This window comes from Plecotus auritus, assembly GCF_963455305.1.
Source record: "Plecotus auritus genome assembly, chromosome: 5".
NCBI lineage: Eukaryota > Metazoa > Chordata > Mammalia > Chiroptera > Vespertilionidae > Plecotus > Plecotus auritus.
Window position 1 is genome coordinate 65,734,887 of NC_137776.1, and position 12,830 is coordinate 65,747,716.

General features: G+C 41.4%; 1 protein-coding gene across 1 annotated transcript in view; it reads left to right on the forward strand.

Annotated features, from left to right (window-relative positions):
- The window catches only part of NEB (nebulin), a 198,051-nt gene that overhangs the window by 148,339 nt on the left and 36,882 nt on the right, over positions 1-12,830 (forward strand). Inside the window, exons 123-135 of the mRNA XM_080669929.1 lie at positions 512-616; positions 1,045-1,149; positions 1,795-1,899; positions 3,100-3,204; positions 4,520-4,624; positions 5,238-5,342; positions 6,932-7,036; positions 7,398-7,505; positions 9,625-9,729; positions 11,270-11,374; positions 11,795-11,899; positions 12,511-12,615; positions 12,702-12,812. Coding sequence (XP_080526055.1) covers positions 512-616; positions 1,045-1,149; positions 1,795-1,899; positions 3,100-3,204; positions 4,520-4,624; positions 5,238-5,342; positions 6,932-7,036; positions 7,398-7,505; positions 9,625-9,729; positions 11,270-11,374; positions 11,795-11,899; positions 12,511-12,615; positions 12,702-12,812 — 1,374 coding nt within the window. The remainder of the gene's footprint in view (positions 1-511; positions 617-1,044; positions 1,150-1,794; positions 1,900-3,099; positions 3,205-4,519; positions 4,625-5,237; positions 5,343-6,931; positions 7,037-7,397; positions 7,506-9,624; positions 9,730-11,269; positions 11,375-11,794; positions 11,900-12,510; positions 12,616-12,701; positions 12,813-12,830) is intronic.

The following is a 12,830-nucleotide window of genomic DNA, read 5'->3' on the forward strand; positions in this document are numbered from 1 at the left end:
CTAGGAAGAATATGGCCTTTTCTTGTGAGTCTTTGGTAGCATTTCCTAGGGAATGCTTGACAACTAATTGTTACTTGCCGATAAAGTCATGTTCTTGGAGTCAGCCAAACATGGTTAAAATCCTGATACTGTCATTTGCCTGCTGATTGACTCTGTATACCTTACCTAATTTTTTCTGAGACTGTTTTCTTATATGTGGAATGTGGATAAGAATTGTGATAATTAAACTAGACTAGACCTAGTTTCCCCTGTTGTTAACACCTTACATTACCATCATATATTTGTCACAACCAATGAGTCAATATTAATACATTATTCACTAAACTCTATATTTATTCAGATTTTATTAGGTTCCTCCTCATGTCCTTTTTCTCTTCCAGGATGTGAAATCAGTTTTTAAATCTCTCCTAAATTTATTCATGGGAAAACCTGAGAGAAACCTCAAGCTTAAAAGACTTCAATTATTTAACTGGGTAGTTTTTCATAATCCATGTGTGTTTTCTCTTTCCAGCTACGCTACAAAGAAACATTTGAAAAGACCAAAGGGAAATACCACACTGTGAAGGATGCTCTGGACATTGTGTACCATCGCAGAGTCACAGACGACATCAGTAAAGTACGTCCTTCCATATAGCTACTTGCATGAGGCTTGATAAGCCACCATCAGTTTTTTAAAAAAATCCTCCCTTGCCCTAGCCAGTTTGCCTCAGTGAATAAAGCATTGGCCTGTGGACAGAAGGGTCCTGGGTTCAATTCTGGTCAAGGGCACATATCTTGGTTGCAGGCTTCTTCCTGGTCTAGGCCTTTGTCAGGGCTCATGCAGGAGGCAACCAATCAATGTGCTTCTCTCACATCACTATTTCTCTGTCTTTCTCTTTCTCTTCCACTCTCTAAAAATCAATGGGAAAATATCCTTGGGTGAGGATTAAAAACCAATCAAACAAAAAGTATCCTCCCTTCCCGAATACTCTCTGGAAATAAGTAGACTTTTTTTACATTAATTTTGGGTCAGATGTTATACCTGTCTTTGTGTTTTTCCCACAGGTGAAATACAAGGAGAACTACATGAGCCAGCTGGGAATCTGGAGGTCCATTCCTGATAGCCCAGAGCATTTCCACCACCGGGCAGTCGCGGATGCAGTCAGTGATGTGAGTCTTCAAGTCTTCCATTTTTATGTATAAATTCATATCTCCATGTGACTTAGGGAATCAAACACTGCACTAAAACCGATTAAACACGTGACTCAATGTTGGTTCTTATGTATGGATGTTTAAATCATAAAACTCATTGATAAATGAGTGAACTTCAACTTAGGAGAGAAAAAATATATTCCAATTTATAACCTAATTTTTCTCCCAAATGTATTATATCATATTACATGGCTGGAAGTGATATACTTCATCTAAGCAATAACCTCTTTCTGGTCAATTGAAGAGACAACTTCATGAAGCAATCAAGACAGGTAGCGATGCTCACTTAGAAAGAAATGTCAGCTTTCAATAGGAAAATACATCTGCCAAGTTCACGATATAATCTCTAGGAAAGTACGCCTGTTACATTTTAATTGTTTTAATTAGTATTAAAAATATAAATGTCCATATATAATATAATACACCATGAAATAAGCAGGAAAAAAGTATTATTAGAAACTTCTCTTAAATAATTGTTTTGATACTTTATTATCCTATATGTCTCAGTGGTCAGAACTTTTATTTGTTCCACTTGTATCGATCCTAACCTACTGCTATTTGGAGATAGGTTCTTAAAACTCTTTGATGATGTTCTTCTCCCAGGTAAAATACAAAGAAGATTTGACCTGGCTTAAAGGAATTGGTTGCTATGCCTATGATACCCCCGACTTCACTCTGGCTGAACAGAACAAGACTCTCTACAGCAAGGTATAACTCCTCAAGGAGAATGGCCACATCTGTTTAACGTATTTCAGTGCTCACAGAGAGAATTAGCACTGAGCATATAGCTTTTTCATATTTCCACCCTGATCTTCGCTTCTAGTCCCTGTAGTTGGAGTACATACTGAACTGTCCACTGTCTGATGGGCTCTGCTAAAATGGCATATCTCAAATTTTTTTAGTACTGACCTCATTGACTATAGTCATCATTTAGTTATATAATTTATTTGAATTTGATAAATGGTCATTTCAGAACAACTCATATGTCTGCCAGAATTCCCTCCCTATTAATATGTCTGTGGGTAATTCACCCTATTAGAGTTGACATGGTGGAATATAAAGTGAGATTATTTTTAAAAAATATATTTTTATTGATTTCAGAGAGGAAGGGAGAGGGGAGGGATAGAAACATCAATAGTGAGAGAGAATCATTGATTGGCTGCCTCCTGCACACCCCACGCTGGGGATCGAGCCCACAACCCGAGCATGTGTCCTGATCAGGAATCGAACCTGGACTCCTGATTCATGGATGCTCAACCACTGAACCACTTCAGGATTAAAATGCGATTATTCAAATCCACAAACTTCTGTGACTCGAGGCAAATAACTGTTTTTTATGGCCTCATTTTCCTATTTTCAAAATAAAGCTGTTGGATTAGCTTCTTTTGAATTCTAAAATAGGAGTCAGCAAACTTTTCTTAAACCAGCCAGATAGTTAATATTTTAGACTTTGTGGGCCACATTCATTCTGTCACACATTCTTTGTTTACAATTATTTTTTTAAAAAGCCTCTTAGTTCATGGGGTCATTTAAAAATAGGTGATGATCTAAATGTTAGCCCATCCCTGCCTTAAAATATTATGATTATCTAATTAATTACCAAAAACTATTTCAAATTAATCACTATAATAAATAGAAACAAAGAAGGAACTGATTTGGATTTTTACCTAATTTGGAAAATAGATCTGTTTGTCATCCATTCAGTGAAAAAAATATATTTTGGAGTGAGTTTTCAAGGAATCCAGGTGGCTGTCCCCTTCATTGCCTTGGGAGACAGAGTAAGCGTTTAGTAATTACTTGTTAACTCTATGAGGAAATTATCACAATTGTATGGTAAAATAAAAGGCATGACTCATTCTTCAGATAATCACAGCCTGCTATCTATTAACCACATTCTGTTTTCTCTAGTATAAGTATAAGGAGATATTTGAAAGGACAAAGTCAGATTTCAAGTATGAAGCCGATTGTCCAATCAATAGGCATTTCAAGTATGCAACTCAGTTGATGAATGAGGTATGTATAACCTGACCCAATTAACCCTATGCAGTTCCCTTCAGAAGTCTATAGACTTATTTGATTACAACCCAATAAGTAAAATGACAGAAAAGCCTTTCTAAGTGTTGATTCAAGATAAAGATCTGGAAAGAGTCTTGTAAAGTCACCCTCTGATAGCCTCTGCCAAAAGCATGAATCAGAGCAAGTGAAGGGACTGTGCCGCATGGTGGGAGGGCCCCACGGCCATTACCACTCTGTTCCCGCTAGCACAGGGCAGCACAGCCCTTTGGGTGCTGACAGCAAGGAGGTAAAGGATTTTGTTGACTATCAGCTGAACTCCCTAAAAAGGGATACTGTGTAGAATTGGGAGACACAGAAGTTCAAGGTTACTTTAGCATCTCTACCATGGCACAGAAATGGCAGTGATTGGGAAAGCCACCCCTAAAGGGATTGTTGTGATTTGGCATTCAATTGTATTGCCATTGTTTACTCATATATTGGTGCAAAGAAGTAGCCATTTGTCCCCAGAATATTCTTTTATTTTCTACCTGGTCTTTCCTGGAACTATCTTTGCAATAATTTAAGTTAAATTTAGCTTAAAATGACTGAAATGACCAAGCTATTGATTAACTTAAATTTTGGATGGTTTTATATTTAATTTCCTATCTTTGGATATTCCACAGACTTACATGAATTTATGCACAATGTTAGAAAATTAGTAAAATGTATCTAAAAATGGAAATGTAACCAATGGTATGTTTATTTCAATATATGACTTTTTTTTTCTTTAAAATTTGATTTTGTTCATTTTCAGTAGATTTCCAGGTGGAACAACTCTGAAGAATTACTGTTAGTATATTCCTAGAATACAGTCTATTTCTATTTTTCACACTCACAAAGGAATTCCAGGTCTCTTTTATAATTAAATAAATTAACTAGCATTAGAAGACTATTAGAATTTTTCATGAATATTCCTTTTGATTCTCACAGTCTTAGATTGTAGACCTGTAGATTATCATGCCTTATTTTAAATACAATGTAAAGTGCCATAAATCCTAACATTACTAATGGCATCCTATGTAGAGATGGAAAATGTTTAGGCACAAGGTACTCCAATTTGATGTCATAAATCCGATCTATCCCAAGCCCCAGCCCTCTCCAGGCAATCTTCCCTCACTTCACTCTCTTTGCTTCCCTGTGTTTATCCCGGATTCTTTGGGCGCCCACCTCCCAAAATGAGATATTTCTGGTCCTCTGGAGTGTTTATCTGGGGACATTTCTGTGTAGCCTTGAAGTTGTACTCTTGCTATAATTTGATCTGATGTCTGAGCAGAAAAAATACAGAGCTGATTATGAGCAGCGGAAAGATAAATACCAACTGGTAGTCGATGAGCCTAGACATCTGCTGGCTAAGATCGCAGGCGACCAGATCAGTCAGGTACTGTGATGGGGCTGGTTGGCCAGCCCAGGCAGGACTGTGCTCCAAGTTTCTCATGAGATGTTGTTCTGTCTGCTGCAAGGATGTCATAGGTTCTGCCTATGATATTGGGATGTTCTGTTTCACAGTATCTGTCTAGCCACCCAAAGAGCCCGTGAGCTATTTGAGTGTGCCAGTCCATGCTCTGTGTGCTCACATGTGCTGCAGTGAAGAGGAAAAGGAAAGCTGGGTCCTTCCACCCTTTATTCCCCTGGCAGCCCTGTTTTCAGCCTGCAGTTGTAAATTGCAAATTGAGTTGCAAAAACAAAGAAGCAAATTAATGGAAGGAAAGAAGACAAAACTCCCTGCCATATTTTCCTATACTCCAATGATGTCCTTTTTCCTATAAGGCATTTTCTATGTCATTCATTCCCCATTCACAAGGATGATGGATGGTCAACTGCAGGTGTTGCAGTCACTCTACTTGGCATTGTAATATATTTGTTGTCTTCACCCACACGTATATGTGAGCACATAAAGTGTGTCTGCCTACATCTCTTCACTCAGAGATGGTGGGGATATAGAGCCATGTTCTTAAGTCTCTTTTGTGCTTCACTGCTCTTTGCATGAACAGAGAAAATATAAATCTAGTGCCAAGATGCTTCTGAAGCGAGGATGTAATGAAATTCTGCGTCCAGATATGTTGACTGCCCTCTACAACACATACATGTGGAGCCAGGTAATTTCGGATGTGATGGGAAGAAGTCTTGGGGGCATTCGCCTTTATGCTTTCCTTGACTTCCTTTCCCTGCCCCCTGCCCACGGTTTCACATGATAAAGCTGAATAAATGTTCATTCCTTGTAAATGAACACTGGATGTGGCCACCACTGTGATGACACCATCTGTATATCATCTGACACCTAGGGAAGTCATAGTAAGATTAGCTGAGACTTTTCCAAACTTTATTTCCAAATTGGTATAACATTAACTTATATTTTTCAATATTTGCCCCCTCCCCAAGTAGATTCCTGAGAGACTGGGTATATTAAATAGATTCAACAGCATTTAAAAGGTCTGAATATGTAATATTTTTATCTAATTTGGCTATTGTTCAATGATCACTAAAAGTGTACCATTTAGGACAGATGAGGATTACAGTACAGCTCTTTTACAATTGTACATAGTCATGGCCCCTCTTGAGTTTGACGCTGAATTTGCTAGGTTATTTCCAGCACATCTGCCCTCTCGCATACTTGTTAACAGCGTTGCTGATAACATTACCTTTGCACAAGGTCAGTAGAAGCACACCACCACCGCCTTTCCATCATATGCTAAAAGGTAAATTTGAAGCAGCAAAAAATGGTGACAATTACTTAACTACCAGATACCATGTTAATAAAATGCCATTGTCCCCATACAAAAAAAGTTTTAATCAATCTTTTGTATTAGGAACTTGTTTTATCACGTCAGTGTGACATCATCAGCATATGAAATGAGGGGGATGAGGTCTCCCTAGGAATATCCTATTTGCCTGCCACTTTTTTTGTCCTAATATGATCATCAATAGTTGTGCATGAGATATTTCTGTGCTCTCTGTGTCTGTGCTGCTTGAAACAGTTTATGTGCATGAAAAAAATTATGACTTGAAAATTATAAAAGTGAATGTGTTCTCTAAAATGATAAATACTTTAAACTCTGTATACTTGTTTTTTTTATTTTACATCTACTTCATTTTTTATATGAAAACATATCTTAAGAGATGATACATATTTGATGCAGCATACAGGATGGGGCAAAAGTAGGGTTACAGTTGTGAGTATGGGAAACACAGTTTATTCTTATATTAGTATTTATTCATTATTGTATTATCTTCCATACTCACAACTGTAAATCTACTTATGGTATTATTTTCCATATGAACAACTATAAACCTACTTTTTGCCCCACCCTGTATTGTGACTGAATCATTACTTGTCAGAGTCCAGAGATTAAGGGTCTAGTCCTGGCTCTGAGATTCACTCTACATGTACCCTTAGTTTAGTCTCTTACCCCGTTTGGGCTTCAGTTTCTGCATGTATAAAATGTATGGGAATTATTTATTGTTATTATTTGCTCACTCCATTGCAAGCTTGCTATCAAGTACAGATTTATATTAAATGTTTTCAATTAGTATTTAAAAAGAAAGCATGACCCCACTCCCCCACATCAGTGGCTTGTATAATAATCCTACTATTTGCTGTGGGACTCTCTCAAGAGGAAAATTAGATTCCTTAAAGCCCTCTCTTCCACTTCTTAGAATTAACTTGTTCTTCTATTGCACAATTTAGATCAAGTACAGGAAAAAGTATGAAAAATCTAAGGACAAATTTACCTCAATTGTGGACACACCGGAACACCTGCGTACTACAAAAGTCAACAAACAAATCAGTGATGTAAGTACAAGAAACAGTGAACAGATTCTCAAACTCAGGAGGCATTTGCAAATGTAGGGGGTATTCTAGACTGTCACAATGTCCAGAAGACTCTTCTGCCATTCAGGGGGAGTGAGGCAAGGGTGCTAAATGCTCAGAACTTCTTTTACAATATAGAACTGTTCCAACTAAATGGGGAGACACCCCATTTTAGAAGCACCAGGGCCTTGGCAGAAAGCATGAAAGCACCTGCTGAATTTATACAATTTACTCACCTTTATACACACTCACAAAAGCCCTTTGCACTTATAATGTCCCATCACACTGCACTGTAAATAGAGATGTATAACATTGTCTCTTTATGCTTTTTCCTCTCCTTCAGATACTTTACAAATTGGAATACAACAAGGCCAAGCCTAGAGGCTACACCACAATCCACGACACGCCCATGTTGCTGCATGTCCGGAAGGTCAAAGATGAAGTCAGTGATGTAAGTATCAGAATGGCTTCTCAGTCCTCTCATCTTGGTCTCTCTAATGTGATCTAGCAAACCCTGGTTCAGTTATCTATTTCTGTGCAACAATCTCCCTAAAACTTAGCGACTTAAAACAACAATCATTTCCCCCTTCCCCCTCGTGATTCTGTGAGCTGAGTGGGCACAGCCGAGTGGGTCTTCTATCCCACATGCTGTTGGCAGACAGCTGAGGCTCAGGTGGGCCAGCACCTCAAGAAGGCTCCCTCACCTGGCTGGTCGTTGATGGTGGTTCTGGGCTGGTGCTCTGCTGTTGCATAGACAGCACCCCCCTTCACCCCCCGTGTGGTTTGGACATCTCACAGCACAGTGGGTAGGTTTCAAGAGGCTGGAATAGAAGCTTCCAGACCAGTTAATGGCTATTCTTAGAACTGACAAGAGACACTTTTGCTGTATTTTATTGGCACAGTGGATACCCAGATTCAATGGGTGAAGAGATAGGTGCCACCTCTGGATGAACAAATGGCAGGGTTACATTGTAGAAAGTTGGGGGAGTTAGGGGGGGGTGTTTTAGATACCATTTTGAAAAATGCAATATGCCATAAATGCTAAGAATACTCTATAGTATAGAGTCTATACACTTTATTTTGACTAAGAGGAACAAGGTAGCCATTAAATTCAAATATCCTGAATTTGAGGAGAAATTGTATTCAGAAATTTTCAGATTTATAGATAGATTCTGTGGTTGAAAACTATCATGATAGTTTGTTAAAAAAAAAAATTAAGGAAGTCCATGGCTGTACTGCACCCGAGAGAATATTAAAGGCAGCTGTGGAGTACACGCATCCTTACCCATAGCCTTGACCTCAGCTGGTGCTCAGGAATTCCCTGATAGATGAATATATGTGTTCACAATGCTGGCCCTGAGCTGCCGTGAAAAAATGTTAAATACATTTGTGCACGTGTATGAAGGCAGAAATGCATATAAAAATTTTTCATATTTTTCATGTTAAACTAAGTATTGGCATTTCAAACATGGACACCCATGTATTCATAAACATCTGTCAGGTCAATTCTTTATGCAGAGCAGCCCTTCCCCTTTCACTGTAGAAAAATGAAGCATTTTGGTGTCCATTCTCCCACATTTTCTGATTATAACAATAACCTGAGATATGGATGTAAAATATGGATTTCCAGGCCTTTCCCCTAAAGATATTGATTTATGTGTGTGGTGGAGTGCAGAAAATTGTGATCAAGCAAATTTAGTAATGCTACTAGGCATCCTTAGAACAGTTTCACTTCAGATTTAACCACTTTAACACCTGGGATCCCTCAGCAACAATTAGTGAGAAAATCCAAGTGAGGCTCCAGGGACCTGAAATTTACGAGGAGCAGAATTGGGTGAAGCTAGAACTTCTGGGCGCAGGATGGGGAAACTACCTGTTGGGCCCTGAGACTAAGCCTTCCCTGACATTCTCCCTCTCATCCAAGCCCTCACATGCCCAAACTGGCCAGATGTGGCTCTAGCAGTGATGATAGTGATGACTGCATCCATCCATCCATCCGTTCACTCATTCATCAAACTTTTATTGGGTTTCTATGTGCCTGACACCAGGAACAAATGTCCCTGACACTAGGAACAATGATGAATGACACACAGTCTTTGCCCTTGGAGTTCAGCTTAATGGGAAGAATAGACAGTTAAGCAAATAACTACAATATGAGGTGATAACAGCTGGAACTGTGGGGGGTACAGAAGGAGGGCAAGACTCATTCCATCTGGGTGGGAGGAGCTTCGCTTCCATCAGCAGTTTTCAAGATGTTCTGAACTTGGAATTTTCTGATTTGGAAAAGGGAGAACATACAGGGAAAGCTGTGCAGCTGGCCCTTCCAGCACAACCTCAGGGACATGAGTGCCACCGTGACACTAGTGAGCACGCTCAGTGTGTCCTGGGAGCTGGTTTTAAGATCTGAGACAGGAACGCACATGTCTGCATGGCCACAACCTTTCTACTCACAGATTCACTCTGTCCTAAGGAGCAGTGTGTACTGTAATCACGGTTTTCATTCCTATTTTTTAAGTATCTTAGTAGACTGCTATACAAAGTTAACCTGGCCACTGTGTTGCCTCCCGCAGCTGAAATACAAAGAAGTTTACCAAAGAAACAAGTCCAACTGCACCATTAAACCAGATGCTGTTCATATCAAAGCAGCCAAGGACGCCTACAAAGTCAACACCAACGTAAGTCCATAAACGTCCCCTCGCCTCACGGGGGCTTCATCAGCTTCTGCAGGACATAGGTTCTCTCACATCTCTTCCAGCGACTGAGTCCAGATCAAGAGTTAGGCGCCAGGAGCGTGCATAAGGACACTGAAATCGACACGCTGCCCCTGATTCTCGCAGAGGTCAATGGGGAAGAGCAAGGGTGGCCAGCCTGTGCCACAGTCATTACACCCACTCAGCCTTGGTGCGAGGTGGCTGAGAAATATGAGACTTAATTTTGAAATGAAAGTTGCATTTTAGAAAGTATCTCAGTATCTTTCATTCCCTCCACCCTCCATATTCTCCTCCTGCCCCACACCCTAGAGCCTGTTCTTTATGGACAAAAAAAATTTAACCACTTGGTGCTGTCAGGAGTTGGCCTAAGCCTTCCTTCTGCTCAGATCTCCCTGCGCTGACTCATTTCTTTGTAGTGGGGCATCTTACAGCCTCAACCACATTTTTGTGCATTTAGTTGAGTATCAGCTTTTAAAAAACATATATATAAATGGTTATAAAATGAAACCATCACAACCCAACTAGTGCCCAGTAGTGCCAGAGAGAACTTATGTTTGTTAGGGCCAGCAAACTGAAATGCCTGTAGGGGCTGGCAGGTAACTTACAGATGTCCTGAGGATGGATTGAGGGATGGGAAGCAGGATGGATGTGGGGAAAGGCAATTGCAGTAAAATGCACATTGTAGAATGCAGGTGGTGGGTAGTCTCTATAAGATGCTTGCAATTCTGTTGTATGTTTGAAAAATTTCACAATAACACGAGAGGGGAGGACTCATCAAGTAGTATACATAGATGTATGCACATTTTGTGTGCAAATTAACCCTTGACAAAAAAGAGAGAGGAAAGAATGTGCCTGATACAGAGGGCTCTTCCCAAGGACACAAATTAAATTGCAGACACTTCTGTGCCTCAGATTTGGCTCGAGGCAGCCAGTTCTCCAGCTTAGATGCAGGTCTGAAGGCACCCTAAAGCCAGGTTGCCTGGCTTTGAATCCCAGTTCCACCTTTCACTCGCTGTCTCACCTTGGGCAGGTTACTTATCCTTCTAGGCAGTTCCTCAGCTGTCGACTGCATGCAGTTCTTGCAAAGATTAAATAAGCTAATAATTATAAAGCACTTAGAAAAGTGCCTGGCACAAAAGAATGTACTATATATGTTTAATATTGTTTTACTTAAGCCTGAATTTATTTAGAAGCTAAAAGTGCTCAAGTGCTCTGAAGATGACTAAGCTACGCTGGCAGAGCTGGAAATATTGTAGAATCTTTTCCCCCAGAGGCCTTTAAAAATTTTAGCCCCTATTGAGACCAAAGGGTCCCACAAGATGACCTCTTGAGTGGCTGACCAGCTGCATAAATTGTAGAGAAAATTTATTTGGGGCTCTCTCTTGCATAAAGAACCAGGATTTGTTGTATGTTAAAATGCAAGGTGAGTCCCTCTGTGCCATGCGTGTGGTTAGGAATTCAGCCCCGTGACTGATGCGACTCGCTTTCCTCTTATTAAAAACAGCTGGACTACAAGAAGCTGTATGAAGCCAACAAAGCCCACTGGAGGTGGACCCCTGACCGACCGGACTTCCTCCAGGCCGCCAAGTCCTCCCTGCAGCAAAGCGATGTGAGATAGAAGAGACACGCCTGAGACAGAAAATCAATAATTAGTCATGATAACCACCATGGAGGGTGCTAACCTAGCCCATTTGAGATCCAAGGACAGGGGTTGTGGGAGTAGAAGGCCGGCTAAGGAAGCAGACCTGGCCTCAGAGCCTGGCTCCCACAGCTGGGCCCACACACAGATGGTTCGGAGACCTGAGTGAGGATGGGGTGGGGCTGGAGGCGGGCAGGCATGGGGGCTTGGTCTTGGCCTCGGGGCTGGAAAGGAGGAGCTCAGCAGGAAGTGAGGGGCCAGGAGGCCTCTGTCCCCATTCTGTAGCAAACCCTCTTTAAGAGGCGGCCTCCTTATGGGTTTGATCAAAGGTTGGCTTTCTCCTGGGCCTGTCCCCCTTTCCCATCTTCCTCTGCCTTTCTTCTGTGACAGTTTGAATACAAGCTGGACCGAGAGTTCCTCAAGGGTTGCAAGCTGTCTGTCACCGATGATAAAGACATGGTGCTGGCCCTGAGGAATTCCTTAATAGAAAGTGACGTGAGTACCTATTCCTTCCATGACCCCTAACCCCACTCAGAGCCGTCTCCCCAGGGACACCAGGGAGGGACCAGGCCTGCTGCTGTGGGTGTGGGTCCTGGAATAGGACCTGACATGGCAGAGCAGGGCCGCACAGCAGGAAGGTATTAAACCCTGGTGACTGTCTTGACCCTTCTGGCACTCATACAGCAAGAATCAGGAATGTGAGGCCCTGCTGGGTTCCATAGGGAAACTAATTCACATATGTGGGCACCCATTCTTCCTGTGCTGCACTTTCCTCGTCTGGGAAAAAAGAATAACAAAGCCTCCCGGGCTTTGGGGGAGGGTCAAATGACATATTTGAAAGTGCTTTGAACTAGGCTATATGTATAAAGATTCAGCTCAAGCCCCATTTTGATTATTATTAAAATCTAACCTCAACTTGCAAGAGATAAAGAAAATCATGACTGCATATTTCCCAAGATTTCCAAACATCACGTCTTGTGTCGAGTTTCATGTGCCCACGGTGTCAACCACGCTGTCCTCCCAGCTCTGTCTAGTGACCTTGAAGCTTAATAAAATTATTCAGGAGACCCAGAGGAGCTAACGACATGCTTTCTTCACCCCCGCAGCTGAAATACAAAGAGAAACATGTCAAGGAAAGAGGAAGCTGCCACGCTGTGCCCGACACTCCTCAGATCCTCCTGGCAAAAGCTGTCAGCAACCTGGTGTCCGAGGTACCCCTCCCGCTGCCGAGGGCTCTGCTTTCGTCTTGGGCTCACGCCCAGCCAGACGCTCTAACACTTTCTGTGGATTCCCTCAGAACAAGTATAAGGACTACGTGAAGAAGCACTTGGCCCAGGGCTCATACACGACGCTGCCAGAGACCCCGAACACTATTCGCGTCAAGGAAGTGACCAAGCATGTCAGCGATGTGAGTGACAGCCCCAGG